At 43.4% G+C, this 19,298-nt stretch overlaps 1 protein-coding gene across 1 annotated transcript in view; it reads right to left on the minus strand.

Moving 5' to 3' along the window:
* Positions 1–7,724: 7,724 nt before the first annotated feature.
* The window catches only part of LOC311324165 (high-affinity choline transporter 1-like), a gene marked incomplete at both ends in the record, with an annotated part of 34,549 nt that continues 22,975 nt past the window's right edge, over positions 7,725–19,298 (minus strand). The window contains 5 exons of the mRNA XM_084456568.1: positions 7,725–8,261; positions 14,706–14,923; positions 16,299–16,452; positions 16,737–16,889; positions 18,519–18,667. Of these exons, the coding sequence (XP_084312694.1) occupies positions 7,725–8,261; positions 14,706–14,923; positions 16,299–16,452; positions 16,737–16,889; positions 18,519–18,667 (1,211 nt within the window). The remainder of the gene's footprint in view (positions 8,262–14,705; positions 14,924–16,298; positions 16,453–16,736; positions 16,890–18,518; positions 18,668–19,298) is intronic.

A 19,298-nucleotide genomic window follows, 5' to 3' on the forward strand; every position in this document is an offset into this window, starting at 1 on the left:
GATCATATAAACATAAAAGTGGCGCAGAGAAACGGAGGGAGAAAAAGATTATTGGAAATGAAAAGTAAAAACTGCCCAAATTGGACAGCTATTTTGTCCGTTCACTCCGTTGTGAGCCTGGCAGGAACAATAACCCAGCAACGAGCCATGCTAACAGGTAACGTAGGTTTGCTATAGCTAGTCTAACAACATTATAGCTGTGTTCGGAATCACTCCCTATTCACTATATAGTGCACTACAGTATATAGGGAATAGCGAGTGAGGGAACGAGGGAGCGATTCCGAACACAGCAACATTATGTCTAGCTAACGTTACCAAAAATGGGAGGTAGTTTATGTCTATTATTGTTCTGATAGTAACGTTAGGCCTACTTGTAGCTTAATTAGTTGGATTTTCTCTGTCTCTCTTGGCTGTAGTGATGATAGGGATGCTGCTAGCTTCTCATCAGAAAGAAGAGAGGTTAGTCCCGTTCCCACGCCTGACCAGCAGTTGCCCCCCTCCTCCTCACCCAAGCAAGTACAAGCAGCGGACAGTGAAAGCAGCCCTCGTCGCGCTATTACTACGGATGAGAGTAGGCCTACAGATGGAGAAAACCCTGCCCATATGGATGAGTATGAGAGTAAGAGCACGGATGAAGAAAACCCTGCTGCTCTGGAGCGTTTTCCGACTGATAGGGCCAACTTTTCTGAAAATATAACTGACAGCAACATCAAATCGGCCCATGCAGACCTAAAGACCCGTTTCCCACCGACCAGGACAATTGTTGTTTTTCTGAAAGTTATTATACATCCACCACCAAAGTTGATGAAATTGCCACGCAGTTGGCTATGCTATTCTCCGAAATCAGATTGCGTTTACTGTGTTTTTGCGAATAGGAACGTCCCTTACTACAACACAGCATGGGCCTATGCTATTAAAAGAGTAGTAAAGGGAAAATGCATGTTTAGCCCTGTTTTAAGGTTACTTATGATTATATACAATGGTTCAGATCAAAACGTTGACAAAACTAGCACTTTTGAGAAAGTCTGATAATTGCTCTACCACCGTTTTGGTCATACAATGGATGTGGGTGGGCACCGTGAAAAATCATTCAAAAAATATGTTAAACTCTCAATTTCAAAGACAAGAAACTCACCAAGGTGTTAGGTTGGGTACCAATGTTTTAAGCGATCTAACATAACACAACAGTAAGCTAGAACGTTAGTGTTTTTCTGAACACTTGACCATCGTGCACTATAAATATACAGCCTGAGCCTATACAGGGCCCGGACGTGCGTTCTGCCCCCGGCCTGGCTGCAACTTGTTCCACCACTGGTGTGATTATTGATTTCAATATCATGCGTTTATACTTGGCTGACATCTAACCCAGCTATATGACGGCAATACATAAACCAGTTTCAGCCAAGCATGAAATACCTCATTAAAATGAATAAAACTATGAAAATACATACATGATATACATGTAGTAGAGAAATCAAGTAGGACTACATACAAGATAATTATACCAGTCCAATAGTGACTTTCAATATTTTGTTTATACTTGGTTGTCATATAACCCATCTAAATGACGTTTTTATATAAACCTGTTTTATCCAAGCACAAAATACCTCATTAAAATGAATAAAACTATGAAAATACATGCATGATATAGCAGAGAAATCAAGTAGGAGTACATACAAGGTATAGCCTACCAGTGGAATTAGTTACCTTCAATATCGCTTTCAGACTTGGTTCAGATAGAACCTAGCTATATGACATACCTATAAACCGGTTTCCAAAACCGGTTGCACAGTCATCAAGCTACTCTTAAAAAAGAATAATCTAGACACCTCACAAATGAACAATTATAGGCCCATATCAAACCTCCAGATTTTAAGTAAAATCATTGGAAAAAGCAGTTTTTCAACAGCTGAACAACTTCCTGGCAGTAAATTATTTTTTTGATGTCTTCCAGTTGGCATTTCGACCACACAGAACTAGCACACTGCTGAGGGCCTGCGGGCAGCAACAAGGGACCTGGAACAACACCACCCAACAAATCTTGCTTGATAGAATTAGTGATGTCAGCGCTCATTTGCTTGACCTCAGCCCTGGTCAGCACCACAGGGGAATCATCGGAACCAAAATCAAGAGGCGGCATTTCACCCACATCTACATAAGGTGTTGAAAACCTAGCTCCCACTGGACTAACACCAGGGCTACAAGGGGAACCAAACCCCAAAACACCTCTGCCTCTCCCCATAGTGAAGTCACCCACCCCACTAGGCTCCATGATGTTTGGCAAGTACAAAAAAAAACAACGTTGGCTTGTCGACTAGTCAAAAACAATAATAAAATTAAAGCTGCTTCGCAGCGATGAGGCGGGGCCAGGCAATTTCCGACAAGTTTAGGAGCAATAAGCGAGCGAATAGGAGGACAACAAGAAAGTTGACATTCCAATGTTAATTTTGTACATTCATATCGTATCGTAAAACATTTGTAAAAGATTTTGATGCATTGTAAGCACGATTTTGATAATTCAACAATCTGGTCAATGAGTTTGTGAATTACCGTCTGAACATCCAGTGGAGCAAGTTGTGTGGTGTTAATTGATTGAAAAATGTGGGATGAGATATGTTTATTAATTTTTACAGGTTTTGTTTGCTTTTCTTCATAATTGAACATTAACTTCAGCAGCTGTGTACTCAGTCAGTTGCCAATCAATTGATTTAGTCATTGTAATCCTCGGCGGGGGCTGGGTAGGGTTGCCAACAGCGATGTCTCCGGAGCTTGCGTTGGATTGTGGGTAATGTAGTTTTCTCTGTATGTAGTGTTGGTTTCAGAGGACAGAATTAAACATATTTTTAAAAATTCAATTTTTGAGATAAAATTCTGAAATAAATCACACTACATCTTGGATATGTGGCCAATGTTGTCACTTTTTATGAGGATGATCAGACATTGATTTGGCGAGAATTAATAGGAACTGTATACAGAACTGTTTACAGTAAAACCTTTTGATGTGCTGTGGGCTCAATTTTTCATATTTCAATAATCTGTGAGGATCGTTTGGTACGGACCGTCTGAAGATACAGTATATCAATTTTGGTGTCAATTGAACAAAAAATGTGGGAGGAGATAGGTTTGATAGGTTTTACAGTTTATGAAAAAATCAGAGTGATGGACTTAAAAATTCCTGCAAGGTCAGAGTGTATGAAAGTTTTGTCTCACTTGGGACTACATTCACGTGGTGGTTTTACAGTGATAGCACCTATGGCTGATTTGTTATGATTTTGTTTTTTAGTTTTAAACTTTAGACTGTTGCTGTAGCGCCACCTTCAGGTTTATTGACCTACAATGCAGGTTTAGGACTTTGGGTATAGTACTGGAGCTATGTGCAAATCTTGGTGATTTTTGTCCACAGGAAGTTAGACTTCAGTGGAAGATGGAGAATAATAATAATAAGTAAAACATTTTTGATGCATTGTAAGATCAATTTTGATAATTCAATAATCTGGTCAATGAGTTTGTGAATGACAGTTTGAAGATCCAGTGTAGCAACTTTAGTGTTAATTGATTGAAAAATGTGGGTTACAGGTTTTGTTAGCTTTTTTTTCATAATTGAACATTAACTTCAGCAGCTGTGTACTCAGTCAGTTGCCAATCAATCGATTTAGTCATTGTAATCCTCGGCGGGGGTTGGGTAGGGTTGCCAACAGCGGTCTCAGATTCGTGGAGCTTGCGTTGGATTGTGGGTAACATAGTTTTCTCTGTATGAAGTGTTGGTTTCAGAGGACAGAATTAAACATATTTTTAAAAATTCAATTTTTGAGATAAAATTCTGAAAAAAAATCATATTACATCTTGGTTATGTGGCCAATGTTGTCACTTTTTATGAGGATGATCAGACATTGATTTGGCGAGAATTAATAGGAACTGTATACACTGTTAACAGTGAAACTTTTTGATGTGCTGTGGGCTCAATTTTTCATATTTCAAAAATCTGTGAGGATCCTTTGGTAAGGACAGTCTGAAGATACAGTATATCAATTTTGGTGTCAATTGAACAAAAAATGTGGGAGGAGATAGGTTTGATAGGTTTTACAGTTTATGAAGAAATCAGAGTGATGGACTTCAAAATTCCTGCAAGGTCAAAGCGTGTGAAAGTTTTGTCTCACTTGGGACTACATTCACGTGGTGGTTTTACAGTGATAGCACCTATGGCTGATTTGTTATGATTTTTTTAAAGTTTTAAACTTTAGACTGTTGCTGTAGCGCCACCTTCAGGTTTATTGACCTACAATGCAGGTTGAGGACTTTGGGTATAGTACTGGAGCTTTGTGCAAATTTTGGTGATTTTTTGTCCACGGGAAGTTAGACTTCAGTGGAAGATGGAGAATAATAATAATAGTAATAATAATAATAATAATATAGGCAAATACAATAGGGTTCCGGCAGCTACGCTGCCTGGCCCCTAATAAAACATAGACATAGGCACAGTAGGCCTAGTCAGTACTGACCATAGTATTGTGAAATAATAAACACTTTAAACCCCACTCTTAATGCACTAAAATCCTGACCAAAGTTCTTAAAATGTAAGATACAACAGATATATATATAAAACAGAAATAAGATATTTATATAATAAAGATAAGATATAGAATAGGGATTTCTAAATCAACCATAGGTCAATTGCACTACATAAACGTAAGGAAAGCCTACTGTATTGTAGCCAACTCAGCGCTGACTCAAATGTTGACTTGTGAGAAGCAGTCCATGCATGCGCACTGTCCAGATGCAACACGATGTCCCCAGAATGGTAGCAACCTCGGTGTTCGGCAGCAGCTGAACAGATGGCGGCTGACCTCTGAAAATCAACAATATTCAACAACGGGTCATGGCACCAGTTCTAGCCAGGCTCAATCTGCGTTGTGTTGTTAATGGAGCACTGGAGGAGGACGTGCATTCAAAGATATTTTATTGTAAACTGCTCCTGCATGGACCTGCATGGACATGTAGGCAGGGCACGAGAACACATTAGCCTCTGGCAATAGTTCGTTACTCGTTGGCATCCATCCTTGTCGCATCCATATATTCAGCAAAAGGGCAAGAAATATAGATGTGAAGACAGTTAACCCCACAAGAGCACGCCCCCAGATACCCCAAAACCAATCCCCAGCCCTGTAAAAATAAATCAACCAATTAAAATAAAAGGCGTGCAGAAACTCAATTTCAGACAAGTTTAGGAGCAATAAGCGAGAGAATAGGAAGACAATAAAAAAGTTGACATTCCAATGTTCATTTTGCATCAGTAGAGGATTGAACTTGTAACCTCTGACACCAAGCAACATCCTCTATCTCACTGAGCTAATTAGCAACAACTCACATTTGGCTTCACAAATTGACTAAGACAGTCACCAGGGTGCAGGATAAGAGGTCATAATCGGTTTCATCATAAAACACTGAACGTGTGGTATATGTAAAAGCCCACGTGAAAAGATGTTTGTTGATTAAAGTATACACACTGAAACAAAGGATAAGTTGCATCATATAATGACTAGGAAAAGTTGCATCATATAATGATGGTATGCCCTTCAGAATGTGGATGAGTGGCTGAGTCTCATAATATACAACAAAGGAAAGAAAGCTGCTGACAGTACTGTGTATTGTAAAACATGTTGATGCATTGTAAGCTCAATTTTGATAATTCAACAATCTGGTTAATGAGTTTATGAATGACAGTCTGAAGATTCAGTGTATCAAGTTTGGTGTTAATTGATTGAAAATGTGGGATGAGATATGTATATTCATTTTTACAGGTTTTGTTTGCTTTTCTTCATAATTGAACATTAACTTCAGCAGCTGTGTGCTCAGTCAGTGGCCAATCAATTAATTTAGTCATTGTAATACTCGGCGGGGGCTGGGTAGAGTTGCCAACAGCGACGTCTCTGATTGGTGGAGCTTGCGTTGGATTGTGGGTAGTGTAGTTTTCTCTGTATGAAGTGTTGGTTTCAGAGGACAGAATTAAACATATTTCCAAAAATGCAATTTTTGAGATAAAATTCTGAAAAAAATCACACTACATCTACCCTGTAATGACAATTTTGCCCTGATTTTTTATGAACATTGGAGATTTATTTATTGGAGAATTTGTAGTAAATGTACAGTATTGCTAATAGTAAAACATTTTGATGCATCATGCACTCAGTTTTTGATATTTAAAAAATCTGCCTGGATCATTTGGTGTGGGCTGTCTGATGATGCAGGGTATGCATTTTGGTTGCAATTGAAAAAAAAATGTTGGAGGAGTTAGGTTTAGATAATCTTTTCCATTGACCATTTGAGGCTATAATTCAGAATACTGTAAAAAATCATTTTTTGACATAAAATTCTGAAAAAAAGCACACTACATCTTGGATATGTTGCCAATGTTGTAACTTTTTATGAGGATGATCAGACATTGATTTGTCAAGAATTTGTAGGAACTGTATGCAGAATTGTTAACAGTAAAACTGTTGCTCAATTTTTCATAATTAAAAAATCTGTGAGGATTGTTTGGTAAGGACAGTCTGAAGATACAGAATATACATTTTGGTCTCAATTGGACAAAAAATGTGGGAGAAGATAGGTTTGATATGTTTTACAGTTGTTGTTTTTTACAGTTGTCTCACTTGGGACCACGTTCACGTGATGGTTTTACAGTGATAGCCCTATGGCTGATTTGTAATGATTTTTTAAAGTTTTAAACTTTAGACTGTTGGTGTAGCGCCACCTTCAGGTTTATTGACCTACAATGCAGGTTGAGGACTTTGGGTATAGGACTGGAGCTATGTGCAAAGTTTGGTGATTTTTTTGTCCACGGGAAGACAGACTTCAGTGGAAGATGGGGAATAATAATAATATTGGCAAATACAATAGGGTACCGGCAGCTATGCTGCCTGGCCCCTAATAATAATAATTAAAGTTATACAATAAGAAAATCTAGTGGAAGAATATTAATCCTGTTACACGTGTGTGCGTGTGTGTGTATCTTCTATTGTTCTATTAATACATCCATGGTGTGTATCAAGAGGCCAAGCTACGATTTACTCCCTGAAACATTTTGATCAGCGCCATCTTGCCGAATCGATGATGAACTATATACTATACTATACTCTCTCTTTCACACACACACACACAGTCAATGTACACTAACCTATATATTATAGTATACTCTCTCACATACACACACACTCTCAATGTACACTAACCTATATACCCCCCTCTCTCTCTCTCTCTCACACACACACACACACACACACACACACACACACACACACACACACACACACACAGGGTTAGTGCTTAGTCAGGATGTTTGTAAAAGACTGTTTTATAATAAAAGTTCACATGGAAAACACAGTATGATACACATTCAATTCAATTAATTTTATTTGTTCAAGTAGGGACAGTGTCAGATAAAGTCAGATAGAAACAAATCATCATTTATACAACTCGACCCTGCCAGACCTTGCCCCATTGGCCACACCCCAACGCCAGCCCTGCTCAGCCAATCACAGACACCAACAGCGACAAAACAGAATTAAGCAGCAGAGAAAACCGCCTAGCCCCCAGCCCTAACCCGTGAACCCAGACCTTTGGCTTTCAGCCTCAGCCATAGATTCTTACCGATCACTGGGTTCGGTTTCAAAACGATTTGACAGGTGAAGCAAAAGACGCTGTTGAAGTTACCCCCCCCCCCACCACTAGCAGCTGGTGCTGGAGAGAGCCAGCAGGTTCTCTGTGACGGCCGGCTCTTCCGCCCCCTCCGCCTGCTCCATACCCCACCCCTGCTCCCCCTCCTTTCCCAGCATCCCCAGCAGGTCCCAGGAAGTGGGCAGCAGGTGTGTGAAGGCCAGACGGGCCAGCCACGAGGCCAGGGGGATGACCAGCAGAGCCAGCAGCATGCACGCCGTCCTGAAGGGGAAGTACTGCCGCACCACCCCGTCCTCGTCCTCCCTCCATCCCGGGAACAGGAGGAGGCAGGGCATGTGGAAGAGGGGCTCCCCACTCAGCAGCCTCAGTAGCGCCCCCATCAGGTAGCCGGTGGTGGCGCCGTAGACGTTGGTGAAGGGGCAGTGCAGGACCCAGATGAGCTGAGGGAGGATGGTGGTGTACATGAGGTCTCCGCTGACCAACCACAAGGCAACCACACTGTTGTTTGTGAAGGCCAGGCCGGTCCCGGACAGCCCCACTACCAGGACGGTGATCCGGATCACCCACACGCACTCCCTGTCCGATGCCTGGGGGGGGGCAAGGGGTGGGGGAGAGACACAGGACAAAACAGGTTTTGGAATTCTTTAGCTGTTTATATTACTAGCTAGAAATGACGCTCAGAGAGAGGATGGTAAATGGTGAATGGACTGCACTTATATAGTGCTTTTATCCAGAGCACTTTACAATGAAGGCCTCTCATTCACCCATTCACCTATGGCAGCAGCTGCCATGCAAGGTGTTAGCCTGCTCACTGGGAGCAATTTGGGGTGCAGTGTCTTGTCCCAAGGACACTTCGACAGCTAGTCAGGTGGAGCCGGGATTCGAACCGCCAACCCTACGATCATTGGACGACCTGCTCTACCTCATGAGCTCTACAGCCGCCCCGAGGAGAGCACAGACCTCTGCCCATGGACGCATTCTGTGGCTCTGTGCACGCGCATTCCTATAATGCTATACAACTGTAGATTTGAAGTAAACGCAATCACAAATGATTTTAAATGAACATTCGCATGAATTTGTCCATACTCCTGTAGACTACTTAAGACTGCTCTTCCGTTTTAGTTTAAGTACTAAAATACTTAAATTCGTTAGTGAATGAGACCCAATAAAACTCTCAATTCCACTCAAGCCTCCTTACAATCCGTCCAAGTTATTTCCTTGATATCTGACATGACTATGTCCAGGAATTTACATCCAAACACCTTAAGCCTTTGTCTTTGTAATTTATCACCTCCCCCCAAGTCCCCTGCAAAACCCAGTTTCAGTCATGTAAAACACCTCAACTCTCCCTCTTTTGTAATTGTAAACACACTCTGCATAGCTCTTCCTCATCTCTTTGTTTAAGTCAGAAGGGCCCCACCTTAGTCTTCCTCGTCCTGATTCAGACTTTTGTTTTCTTTGTTGTCACATGTCTATACTCTTGGCCACGCCTGCCATTTCACATGACGTGCAATGAGTTAGCCAATCACATCCTCAAAGCACCGTACCTGTGTTTCGCTTGAATATAAGACTGGGCATGACTTCTTTGACTTCACTTCTCTGACAAACCACCTTTGTTTGCGTTGTTCAGGAAGTCCTTGCGCAAGTATTTGATTTCATTCAATAAACCAGACTCAACCTTTTGAACGTATCTTGGTAAATCTTTGGACTAGACCAGTCTAAAATACGATCACAGTTTGGCGAACGGGAATGGGAGCACTGCCTGCGTTTGCTTCGGGATTCCAGTGGATAGGACTGATCGGCAGACGTGTCGGTCCATAGTGGGCGTTGGAAAATCAATTTTCTCTCTTGCGCTAGAGCGCCAGCCGAGATTATTTCCTCAGTTCTTCCACTGGATTCTTGAAGCGCACAGGTACGTTTAAACGAACCCTCTTGTGGTTCTGAGTTGTATTTGCCTTGATTTGGTTCAGCTTGTTGGTCTGGATTGTTTGAAAACAGAAAACCCCAGCGTGGGTATTTAGTCCTACCGAGGGTAGGAAGAGCATGGTTGATGTTTCGTTTCAAGAACGATACCAACTAGCTTAAGCCTCATTGTTGATGTTTCGTTTCAAGAACGATACCAACTAGCTTAAGCCCCGTTGTTGATGTTCGTGTTAGCACGATTGCCAACTAGCTTCGAAGTGATTGTTGATGTTCGTTGAAGAACGATTACCAACAAGATGGTAGCTACGGGAGTGATTGGTGTTTCCAATCCGCGTTTCTTGGAGAAACGTTGTCCCTTTGTTCCCGGGTGACTTGGTAAACCTAACGAGCGTTAGTTTTCACCAAGTGGCTGTACAATTTGGTAGGATCTAAACGGAAGGTTTAGCCTGGACCAAATTGCTAGTGCAGCCGAGCATGCTTGTTTGTAACGTAAGTTTTTGTTTTCGTCTTATGTCTTATGTGTTCACTGTTTGAGCCTCGGCTCTTGATTATTGTTTGTTATGCGCGCCATGGATCCAGGTAAAGTATTGTTTTGTACCCTTTTTAGACTGTTAAAATTCTGCTAGATTCCCAGTAGTCTAGCTAGCTGGTTGCCTAGGAGATAAGGAAAACTCCGCTATCGCGGTGTTCCGCCATTGAGCCAGAAGAGAACAAAGCACTTCGCTGACTGGGTGAGTACTAAGCGAATTTAATGTGTCTTAATGTTCTTTCCCGCCGTGAGTTAACTATAAGGTTTCCTTTCATTGCTGTTTTGGGGTTTTAGGCTGCGTCGTGATTATTTGGGATTTGTTTCTTTAAATTTCCCCGCGCTGCCAAAGACAACTTCCGGGTCATACATGCAACATTTTGGGAGCACCACTAGGTGTCAATGTAACCCCGGCTAATAACATAGGGCTAGAGGAGGTCACAGGATTCTACTGCTAGCCTGAGAAGATTGTTGCGCTGAAGCATTACTCTGCGAGCGTTTGTTGGCAGAATTTCGTTATGTGCTAAAGCATTTTCGATTTCTTACATCCACATCTGACATTTTAGTGTTAAATTCTAAGATTCGGGCTCAGCTAGAGGGTTAAGGGAAAAGACTGTTAATTCTCTAGACTGGTCTGTTTTTAAGATTTGGGAGAGTAGAACGAGAGTTTTTTTTTTAGGTCAGGAAGGAAAGATAAGGAGATTCAGCAAACAGTCTCTCCGCCATTTCCCCAGCAGAATAACTCTGATTTAAAATTAGATTCCCCCCTCGACTTGTTGCGCCATTAGCCACGCCCCTTCTTTCTACGAGGTATTTGTCCGAACAGGGCCGGAAGGAAGAGCCTCCGATTTTGGGGTCGAGCGCCACCTGCTGGAGTTCCCTTGAACAACCCATAAGGGAGATTTTAAACTAGCCAAGATAGAGAGTTTTAATTTTTAAGGTAAATAAACAGGATAAAATAGATGTAGAGCGAACTCAAAAGTCTGACAGGGTTGAATAGGTGTTTGATTCAGGAGTTGTTTCAATAGTCAATGAATGGCCATAAGCTGTTCGTGTTATGCATTCTACTGTATGAATTTTCATTCATATAATGATAATGTGTTTTGAGGAGTTGGCTCTAGGCCTTCTCCTCTGCTATTGAACCCAGTCTGTGTTTTGAGTCTTAATTTTCAGGTGCTATGGACCCTGGGCGGCAGGTCTTTGAGGAGCCTGGATCATGCCTTCCTGGGGACATTGGAACCTGCTGTTGGTCTGTTTAACTGTTGTTTGTTTTGTCTCTCTTTCTGATATGTAGCTTAAAACATAAGGTTTGTGCATAATAGTGGGGGGAATAGATAAGGGTTGCCAGTGTCTTAATCTGAATGCAGCATCTCATAACCCAATTTATATATATTTTAAATGAGTATGTTAAATATCTCATGTTTATAGTTTGAGGCACATTCATCGGGCCTGAGTGTTTTTTCTGAGTGGTTTTTTACAGACAACTGTCGTTCCGGGAGTGATGGGTGAATGCCGAACCAGGAGGCGGGCACAGGACCGGAGGTGCAGATGGAAGTTACCGGCCTGTTTCCCTACAGATGGGCGATCTGGGGTTCGTGAGATACAAGACCAACGCCATGTCACCAACTCACTGTGAGCGACAGATAAGTATGAAACAGGAGCAGTGCCCAAATACTCTGTCCTCAAATGCAGAAGAGGGAGGTTTTAGATATACAAATTTTTAGCTATACAAATGAAGCTTTGATGGAGTTCTTTGATTAGTTAATTGTAAATGAAGCCAGTTCATTTTAGTGTCATTTTCTTTGCCCCATCTCTATTTTTATCCTGACTTCAGGAAATTTTTGCTTTCACCCTTAGGGGGTGTTGTTTTGTTGAGACGAGAATATAGCGTATTTTATTTTCATAAAATCGCAAGAGAAATGCTAGAGCCAAATCCAATTGCCTTGATCATGACTGGGGACTGGGCGTGTTAAAGTCATTCTAACGCTGCCCCTGATGTCACTGTAGGCTACTGCAGACTGGCTCTAAAATGACACTTGAACAGACACCCTGTTTAAGTTTCCTGACTGAATAACAACATTTTTCCCCAAAGCAGGAGCTTGCGCTTAACCATATTTCTGAGAATCTCCAACAGATTTTGAATAACCGTTCCTGACCAAAGAGGGGAACAGGGAGACCAGACCAGAGGACTCTCTTTTTGCTCTTCTGTTTTGTCTCTGTTTGTCTCTCTCATCTGTGGATCCACAGACGGAGCCCTTCATCAGCCTGTGCTGGGGGAGCGGGAGCGCCGAGGTGAGCCCTCCAGCAGCACGACCCGGGCCGACCCTACGTGGAGCAGTACAGGGATGGACCGGGTTCAGTTCAAGAGCCTGTACGTGCTGCTGGCGCCCTGGCTGTGTGGTGTCCCACCGCACCTTCACCCTGCTGAACCAGGACAGGGACTCCCTCCTCACCCTCCGAGAGCTCGCTGCAAAAGCTGCGGCTGTCTCTGCTTCCTCCCCTGTGCTTTCTATACTCTCTACCATCCACAGACCCTGACAAGATTCCTCCACTGTCCCCGGCAGACATTTCTGACCTACAAGCATCTGCTCCACCTGCGGAGAAAAAAAAAGAAATGAAGGACTAAGTGCACATTTCCACCACCAAACTAACCTGTATCTAGGGCCTAATGACAAACCTGTACTACCTCGTTCATGTTTTCATTATGCTTTCAAACTAGCCCACGGGCCAGATCATGTTTCAAAAACAGGGGTGGCGGAGGATGTTAACAGATGTCTCCAACAGAGTGAGGACCGCCATTTCCTGAGGCTAAGGAGGGGTTCCTGCATCACATCTCTCCTGGGGATTGGGTCCTGGTCCACGACCACAGACGAAGGAGCTGGAACTCGCCGAGGTGGCTCGGGCCGTACCAGTTTCTACTCACCACGCAGACAGCGATCTGAAGAGGACTTCGTGGATCCATGCAAGCATTGCCGACGGGTCCAAGCAGCAGAGGACGGTCCACCAGGGGATCGCAAACACCAGGAGATCAGAATGCAGCTGAACCAGAGGGCTCAGAGGCCATAACCATGGGCCATCACACTGTCCTCTCCTCTGACGAGGAATCGGAGGAAAAATGACCTTGCTGGTCACCTCCTCACAAGATGCACACACGCACACACACCTGCACACACTAACATTGAACATAACTGATTCAATCAACGCGACATTGAAGTTGCGATCTAGAAGAGAAGACGCCTTGCATTCCCCAAATGACATTCTATTGCCCAAAAGAGAAGTGTCACCTAAATGACTGTTGGGATACACTGTGAACAAGAGTGACCTTGACAGACAGTCACCGCCACACTCTCCTCTCCTCTGATGAGCAATCGGACTGCACCTCTGATCGCACACACTGGAACCTACATTAAACATTCAGAGACGCACACATGGAATCTATGTTCCATAGGACATCACATGCGATTATTCACAAGAGTGAATGAACTTTGAAATAATCTGGAAAATATCATATTTGTTTACAAGAGTTGCAATTGTTGAAACATGAGTTGATAAATAAGTTTGGGTTTTTCCTCTAAATTGACCAAGAGGTTTTTTGCCCCTCTTACACTGGTAACCATTTTATTTTTTATTTTTTTGCCTTGTTAAATCAAGTTTGTTTTTTGGTGAATGGTTGTCCACTCTTAGACTATAAATAGTATATAATCATGTCAATTTTTTATCTTGTTTCCTGTCAAATTTCTGAAGCAAGGGGTTTTGGTGTGTGATTTTGCACGTTGAGAGAAAATAATTAAAGTTTCCACCTAGTGGAGAGATTATTTCCTTTCCACATGTATAGCATAGCTGACTGTTTACACTGTGTTTGGATTTTATATTTTATTTTTGTGTGCCTGTTCAGGCACAAATGAGGGATTGTCCAGGAATTTACATCCAAACACCTTAAGCCTTTGTCTTTGTAATTTATCACCTCCCCCCAAGTCCCCTGCAAAACCCAGTTTCAGTCATGTAAAACACCTCAACTCTCCCTCTTTTGTAATTGTAAACACACTCTGCATAGCTCTTCCTCATCTCTTTGTTTAAGTCAGAAGGGCCCCACCTTAGTCTTCCTCGTCCTGATTCAGACTTTTGTTTTCTTTGTTGTCACATGTCTATACTCTTGGCCACGCCTGCCATTTCACATGACGTGCAATGAGTTAGCCAATCACATCCTCAAAGCACCGTACCTGTGTTTCGCTTGAATATAAGACTGGGCATGACTTCTTTGACTTCACTTCTCTGACAAACCACCTTTGTTTGCGTTGTTCAGGAAGTCCTTGCGCAAGTATTTGATTTCATTCAATAAACCAGACTCAACCTTTTGAACGTATCTTGGTAAATCTTTGGACTAGACCAGTCTAAAATACGATCACAACTACAAGACCCAGATGGAGGGCTGCCTCTAGGCTTTGTGGAGGCCCAGTAATATTTATCATGGGGTCTCCCAAGACTACTCTCTACTTTTAAAACATGTGAAGGACAGTAGATCAACAAAGCTACTAAAGGAGGCGTCACACACACACACACACACACACACACACATACACACCTGAGTCCTGAGGAAGCCCTTGTAGACGTTGCGAGTGAACATGGATGCGGAGGACAGCAGGCAAGAGTCCACGGAGGACATGACGGCGGCCGCCACCGCCGCGATGCCGATCACGGACACCCAGTGGGGCGTGAGGTGATGCAGCACCAGGGGCAGGACCTTCCCAGCCTGCCCCCGCTCAAACGGAGAGGGCAGACCGTACGATGTCTGGTTCCAATCTGGGGGTGGGGTGGAGGGGGGGGATTGAGTGAGAGAGGGTAAATGGGTGCATGTGGGTGCTAGTGGTAGTTAGCTAGGAATTAGTCAGCCGGTTAGTTAGTTAGTTGTCTGTTTGTTAACTAGTTATTTAGTTAGTTAGTTAGTTCGCTAGTTGTCAGTTAGTTAGTTAGTTAGTTAGTTAGTTAGCTAGCTAGCTAGCTAGCTAGCTAGTTAGCCAGTTAGTCTCAGTGTTGTTGTGTTCTGGTCTGTTTGCTGTCAGTCTGTCTTGTCTCTTTCTATGACTATGTATAGCGTCCTTGGGTCTTGTGAAAGGCATTATATACTTTTAAATTATTATTATTATTATTATTATTATTAATAATAATAATAATAATATGTATTCATGCAGCTGGTTTCAGGATTGCCTATCAAATACAATCAGAATTTGTTTAATTGCCATGCAGTTTTTCAACATACACAACATGTATTAGGACTTTGCTTTCGGTCGTGGTGCATAACATGGAGACAACATCGGACAGGGTGCAGGGACGAGACAGGACAGAGCAAAGACGGGACAGTGCAAAGAGGAAGCAACTATATACAAAAAGTAGTGCGGTCAGTGCATATACAGTGAGTGTGTGTGTGTGTATTGTCCAGGAATTTACATCCAAACACCTTAAACCTTTGTCCTCTCACTTCTCTTGTAATTCATCACCTCCCCCTAAGTATTCACATAGCTGTGCTAACATACAAAATGGCTTCCAGAAGGCCATCTGTCTGCTCCAGAATAACCATCCGTTGTTCCTTTGTCCCTCTTAGAAACTACCGCCTTTTTCTCATGTCACATGTCTTTACTCTTGGCCACGCCTGCCATTCATTTTCTTTGTTTGTCACATGTCTGTACTCTTGGCCACGCCTGCCATTTCATGACGTGCAATGAGTTAGCCAATCACATCCTGGAAGCACTGTACCTTTGTTTTGACTGCATATAAGCCACAGCTAGAAGAGGCTGAATTCACTTCTCTGACGAAACCACCTTTGTTGCGTTGTTCAGGAAGTCCTTGCGCACGTATTGTTTTTCACAATAAACCAGACTTAACCTTTTGAACGTATCTTGGTAAATCTTTTGACTAGACCAGTTTAAAATACTATCACAGTATATGGTGTGTGCGGTGTGATATGTGAGTGTGGTCCATCCTATACAGTACATTCAGGGGTCATGTGGAAGTGTTTCTCAGCAGTGACAGGGTCTGTGGTGAGGCTGAGGGCTGGGGGGGGTCAGAGGTACAGGTGCAGTGTGTACCTGTAGAGGGGTGCAGTGTGTGCCTGTAGAGGGGTGCAGTGTGTACCTGTAGAGGGGTGCAGTGTGTACCTGTAGAGGGGTGCAGTGTGTACCTGTAGAGGCTGCCACAGCTCCTACGATGACGGAGGGGACACCCATGATGATGACGAGGACGGCGGCGGCGAAGCACGTGACCTGCGCTTGAGCGGGCGACGCCGCGGAGAGGATCCGCTGGTACATGCACTGGAAGGTCAGTCCTCCTACTGACTACACATAAACACACACACACACACACACACACATCAGAGAGTGTAAGCCTTGAAGCTACCATGTGATGTATCGTACTGTAGCGATGGTTACTGTTGTAGCCAATTGGGATGATTTATGTTTCTGTGTGCTATTTCTTACGTCTGTGTGGTGTTTGTTGTTGTCACGTTTGGGGGATGGAAGGGCATGAATGACACCGTGGGAAAAGTAGGCTAATTGATTGGGGTCTGTATACCAATCCCCCCCCCCCCACACACACACACACGCCCCACAGTAAATCTAACCAGAAGGAGCAGCTCATCTGTCCATTTCCCAGCATCCTCAAGCTTCAGTTCGCCCAACCAGGGGGCCTGCAGCGATTGGTTGTAAATAGTCGAGAGTGTGACATCAGAGGGTGACGATGCTGGGTTGAGAAACAGGAAGGGAATGCAGAGCCACTGAAAAACAAAGCCACACAACCTCACACATCTGGACTTCAAACTCTGTAACAGACACAGACATAGATGAAGGGTGGATTAACAGTGTTAACTATACTCTTCAAAAAATAGTTCAAAAAGGTTATTTGGATCGATTATTTCTCCCCTTTAATAATACAAATTGGTATTTTATTTTTAATCGTTGGAAAGCCTGATAAGTCACCTTTACAGTAAGGTACAACTTGTAAGGATCGTGCATTCGTGGAATGAGCAACAGCTAAACGTATGGGTAGCGTCCCCAAAATCCCCTGCAATATTCTTCTGTTGTGGCTGCATATGGATCTTCCACACGCTACTGAGGTCCCTGACAGTGTAAAATGAATGATGTGTGGTCTGTGGTAGAGTCCAATCCACAAAGCAACTCAAAACAAGAGTGAATACCAACAGAAGAATATTGCCGGGGATTCTGGCACATTTTTGGGCACTACCCTACACACACATTTAGCTGTGTTGCTCATTCCAAGAATGCATGATCCTTACAAGTTGTACCTCATTGTAAAGGTGACTAATCATGCTTTTCAACGATATATAATACAATACCACTTGGTAATACTAAAGGGGAGAAATAATAGACCGAAATAATGTTTCTGAACTTTTTTGAGGAGTATAGTTCTGATACCCGTTGGAGCACACAATCAGTAACTGGCCGGACCATTTAGTCTATTAAATGCCCGTTGCCTCCCCAGAACCTGAAATCAGAACCAGGCACCAGACAATGAATGGGGAAATGGTGGTGGAAGGGCAGTTATTCTCTGTGCTTATAATGACAATAACCGACTCCATACTGTTCAAAAGCACATTGCTAGATTCTGTAGGCCGAGAAGAATTCAATGATGTCCACCTCTTGACATTTGCTCGATTTTACTGACTGTTATATCGACAAGAAGACATTTTCATGCAATTGTTCTGATCGCTAACGTTGTTAGCATAAGTGAATGGAGTATAACATAGCAAAAATTTGCATCACATCTAAGTCCCAGCTAGGTTTGTACTATTGTACGAGGTGGACAATAGAACACACTAATTTTAAGTGACTGTAGGAGAACATAACAGACATTTTGTGGTTGTCAAGTTCCCGTCTGAATGCTTGGTTTGGCTAACGTTGGCAAGCTACTGTAGCTATATTGTACAGAGCGGAAAATAGAGGGCACTAATTTTGGGCAAAGCGAGGCAGCTCCGGAGTAGTATCTTCTAAATGGTAAATGGACTGCACTTATACAGCGCTTTTATCCAAAGCGCTTTACAATGGCCTCTCATTCACCCATTCACCTGCCCCAGAGAGCAGCTGACACTGGGCCGAATCCACCCACAGTCCAGCAGATCCGCGTAGGAACCACATCCGCCCCTGGTCTGCACCGCACCTCTACACCGATTCTGGCCGGATATAAGAAATAATATATATATATATATATATATATATATATATATATTTCTGTCTGGGTCCCCATCTCCTCCATCCTACCAACCCCCGTCCTCAACGCTCCCTCCTTCCCTCCCATACAAATCTCATCCCTCTCTCCTTCATCTCCTTGTCACTCCCCCCCCCCCCCCTCCCCTTCCCCTCTCATCCCCCCCCCCCTCCCCTCTCACCAGGCTGACGAATACGAAGATGAGCTGCATGACGTCTGTGTAGACGACAGAGTACAGCCCTCCCAGCAGGGTGTAGATGATGGCCACAGCCCCCGACAGGATGATGGAGTAGAACGAGGACAGGCCCAGAATCACACTCACTGTCCCACCTGCAACACACACACACACACACACACACATAAATGTATGCATGTATACACACACACACACAACGCAAGCAATACATCTGAGATTTTTGGTCAAGCGTATGTACTGTAGGTGGAGGCAGGTTTTGTAACATAGGAGCAAGGCTTAAAAACAAAATTATTTTTCAATCGGTTCGCTCCGAGCAGAACCAGCATATTTAACGTTTCCGTTCTTGTGTTCCGCCGCCAACATAGCGTTCCTGAACCGATTAAGAACAAAACATTCTGTTCACCGCTCTGCACTTGTTGCGAGCCGAGCCAGGCTAGCCACGGCCCACGAGGGCAAAGCCGTTCTCCGAGAGCCAGTAGGGACTTAATGTCAGTCAGGGCAGACCGCACAGTTATAGCAGAGCCTTCGGCTCTGTGTCAGGTAGACCTGGTCCAGGGCGATATCCTACGGATAACGCCCTGTTACTCTCAATGCAATTTGCCTTTGAAAGCGCTTCATCGGCCCGGTCGTCCGAGTCTACAGACAAAACCGTTTCGTTACTCACCAAAGCAAACGCATCGTTGGAAAGATGAAAGCCTTTTCTCCTAAGTCGCTACATCCCCATGTCGGGGATGATGCATTACATCTTAAATGGTGTTGAGAGAC

The sequence above is a fragment of the Borostomias antarcticus genome, assembly GCF_949987555.1.
Source record: "Borostomias antarcticus genome assembly, chromosome: 1".
NCBI lineage: Eukaryota > Metazoa > Chordata > Actinopteri > Stomiiformes > Stomiidae > Borostomias > Borostomias antarcticus.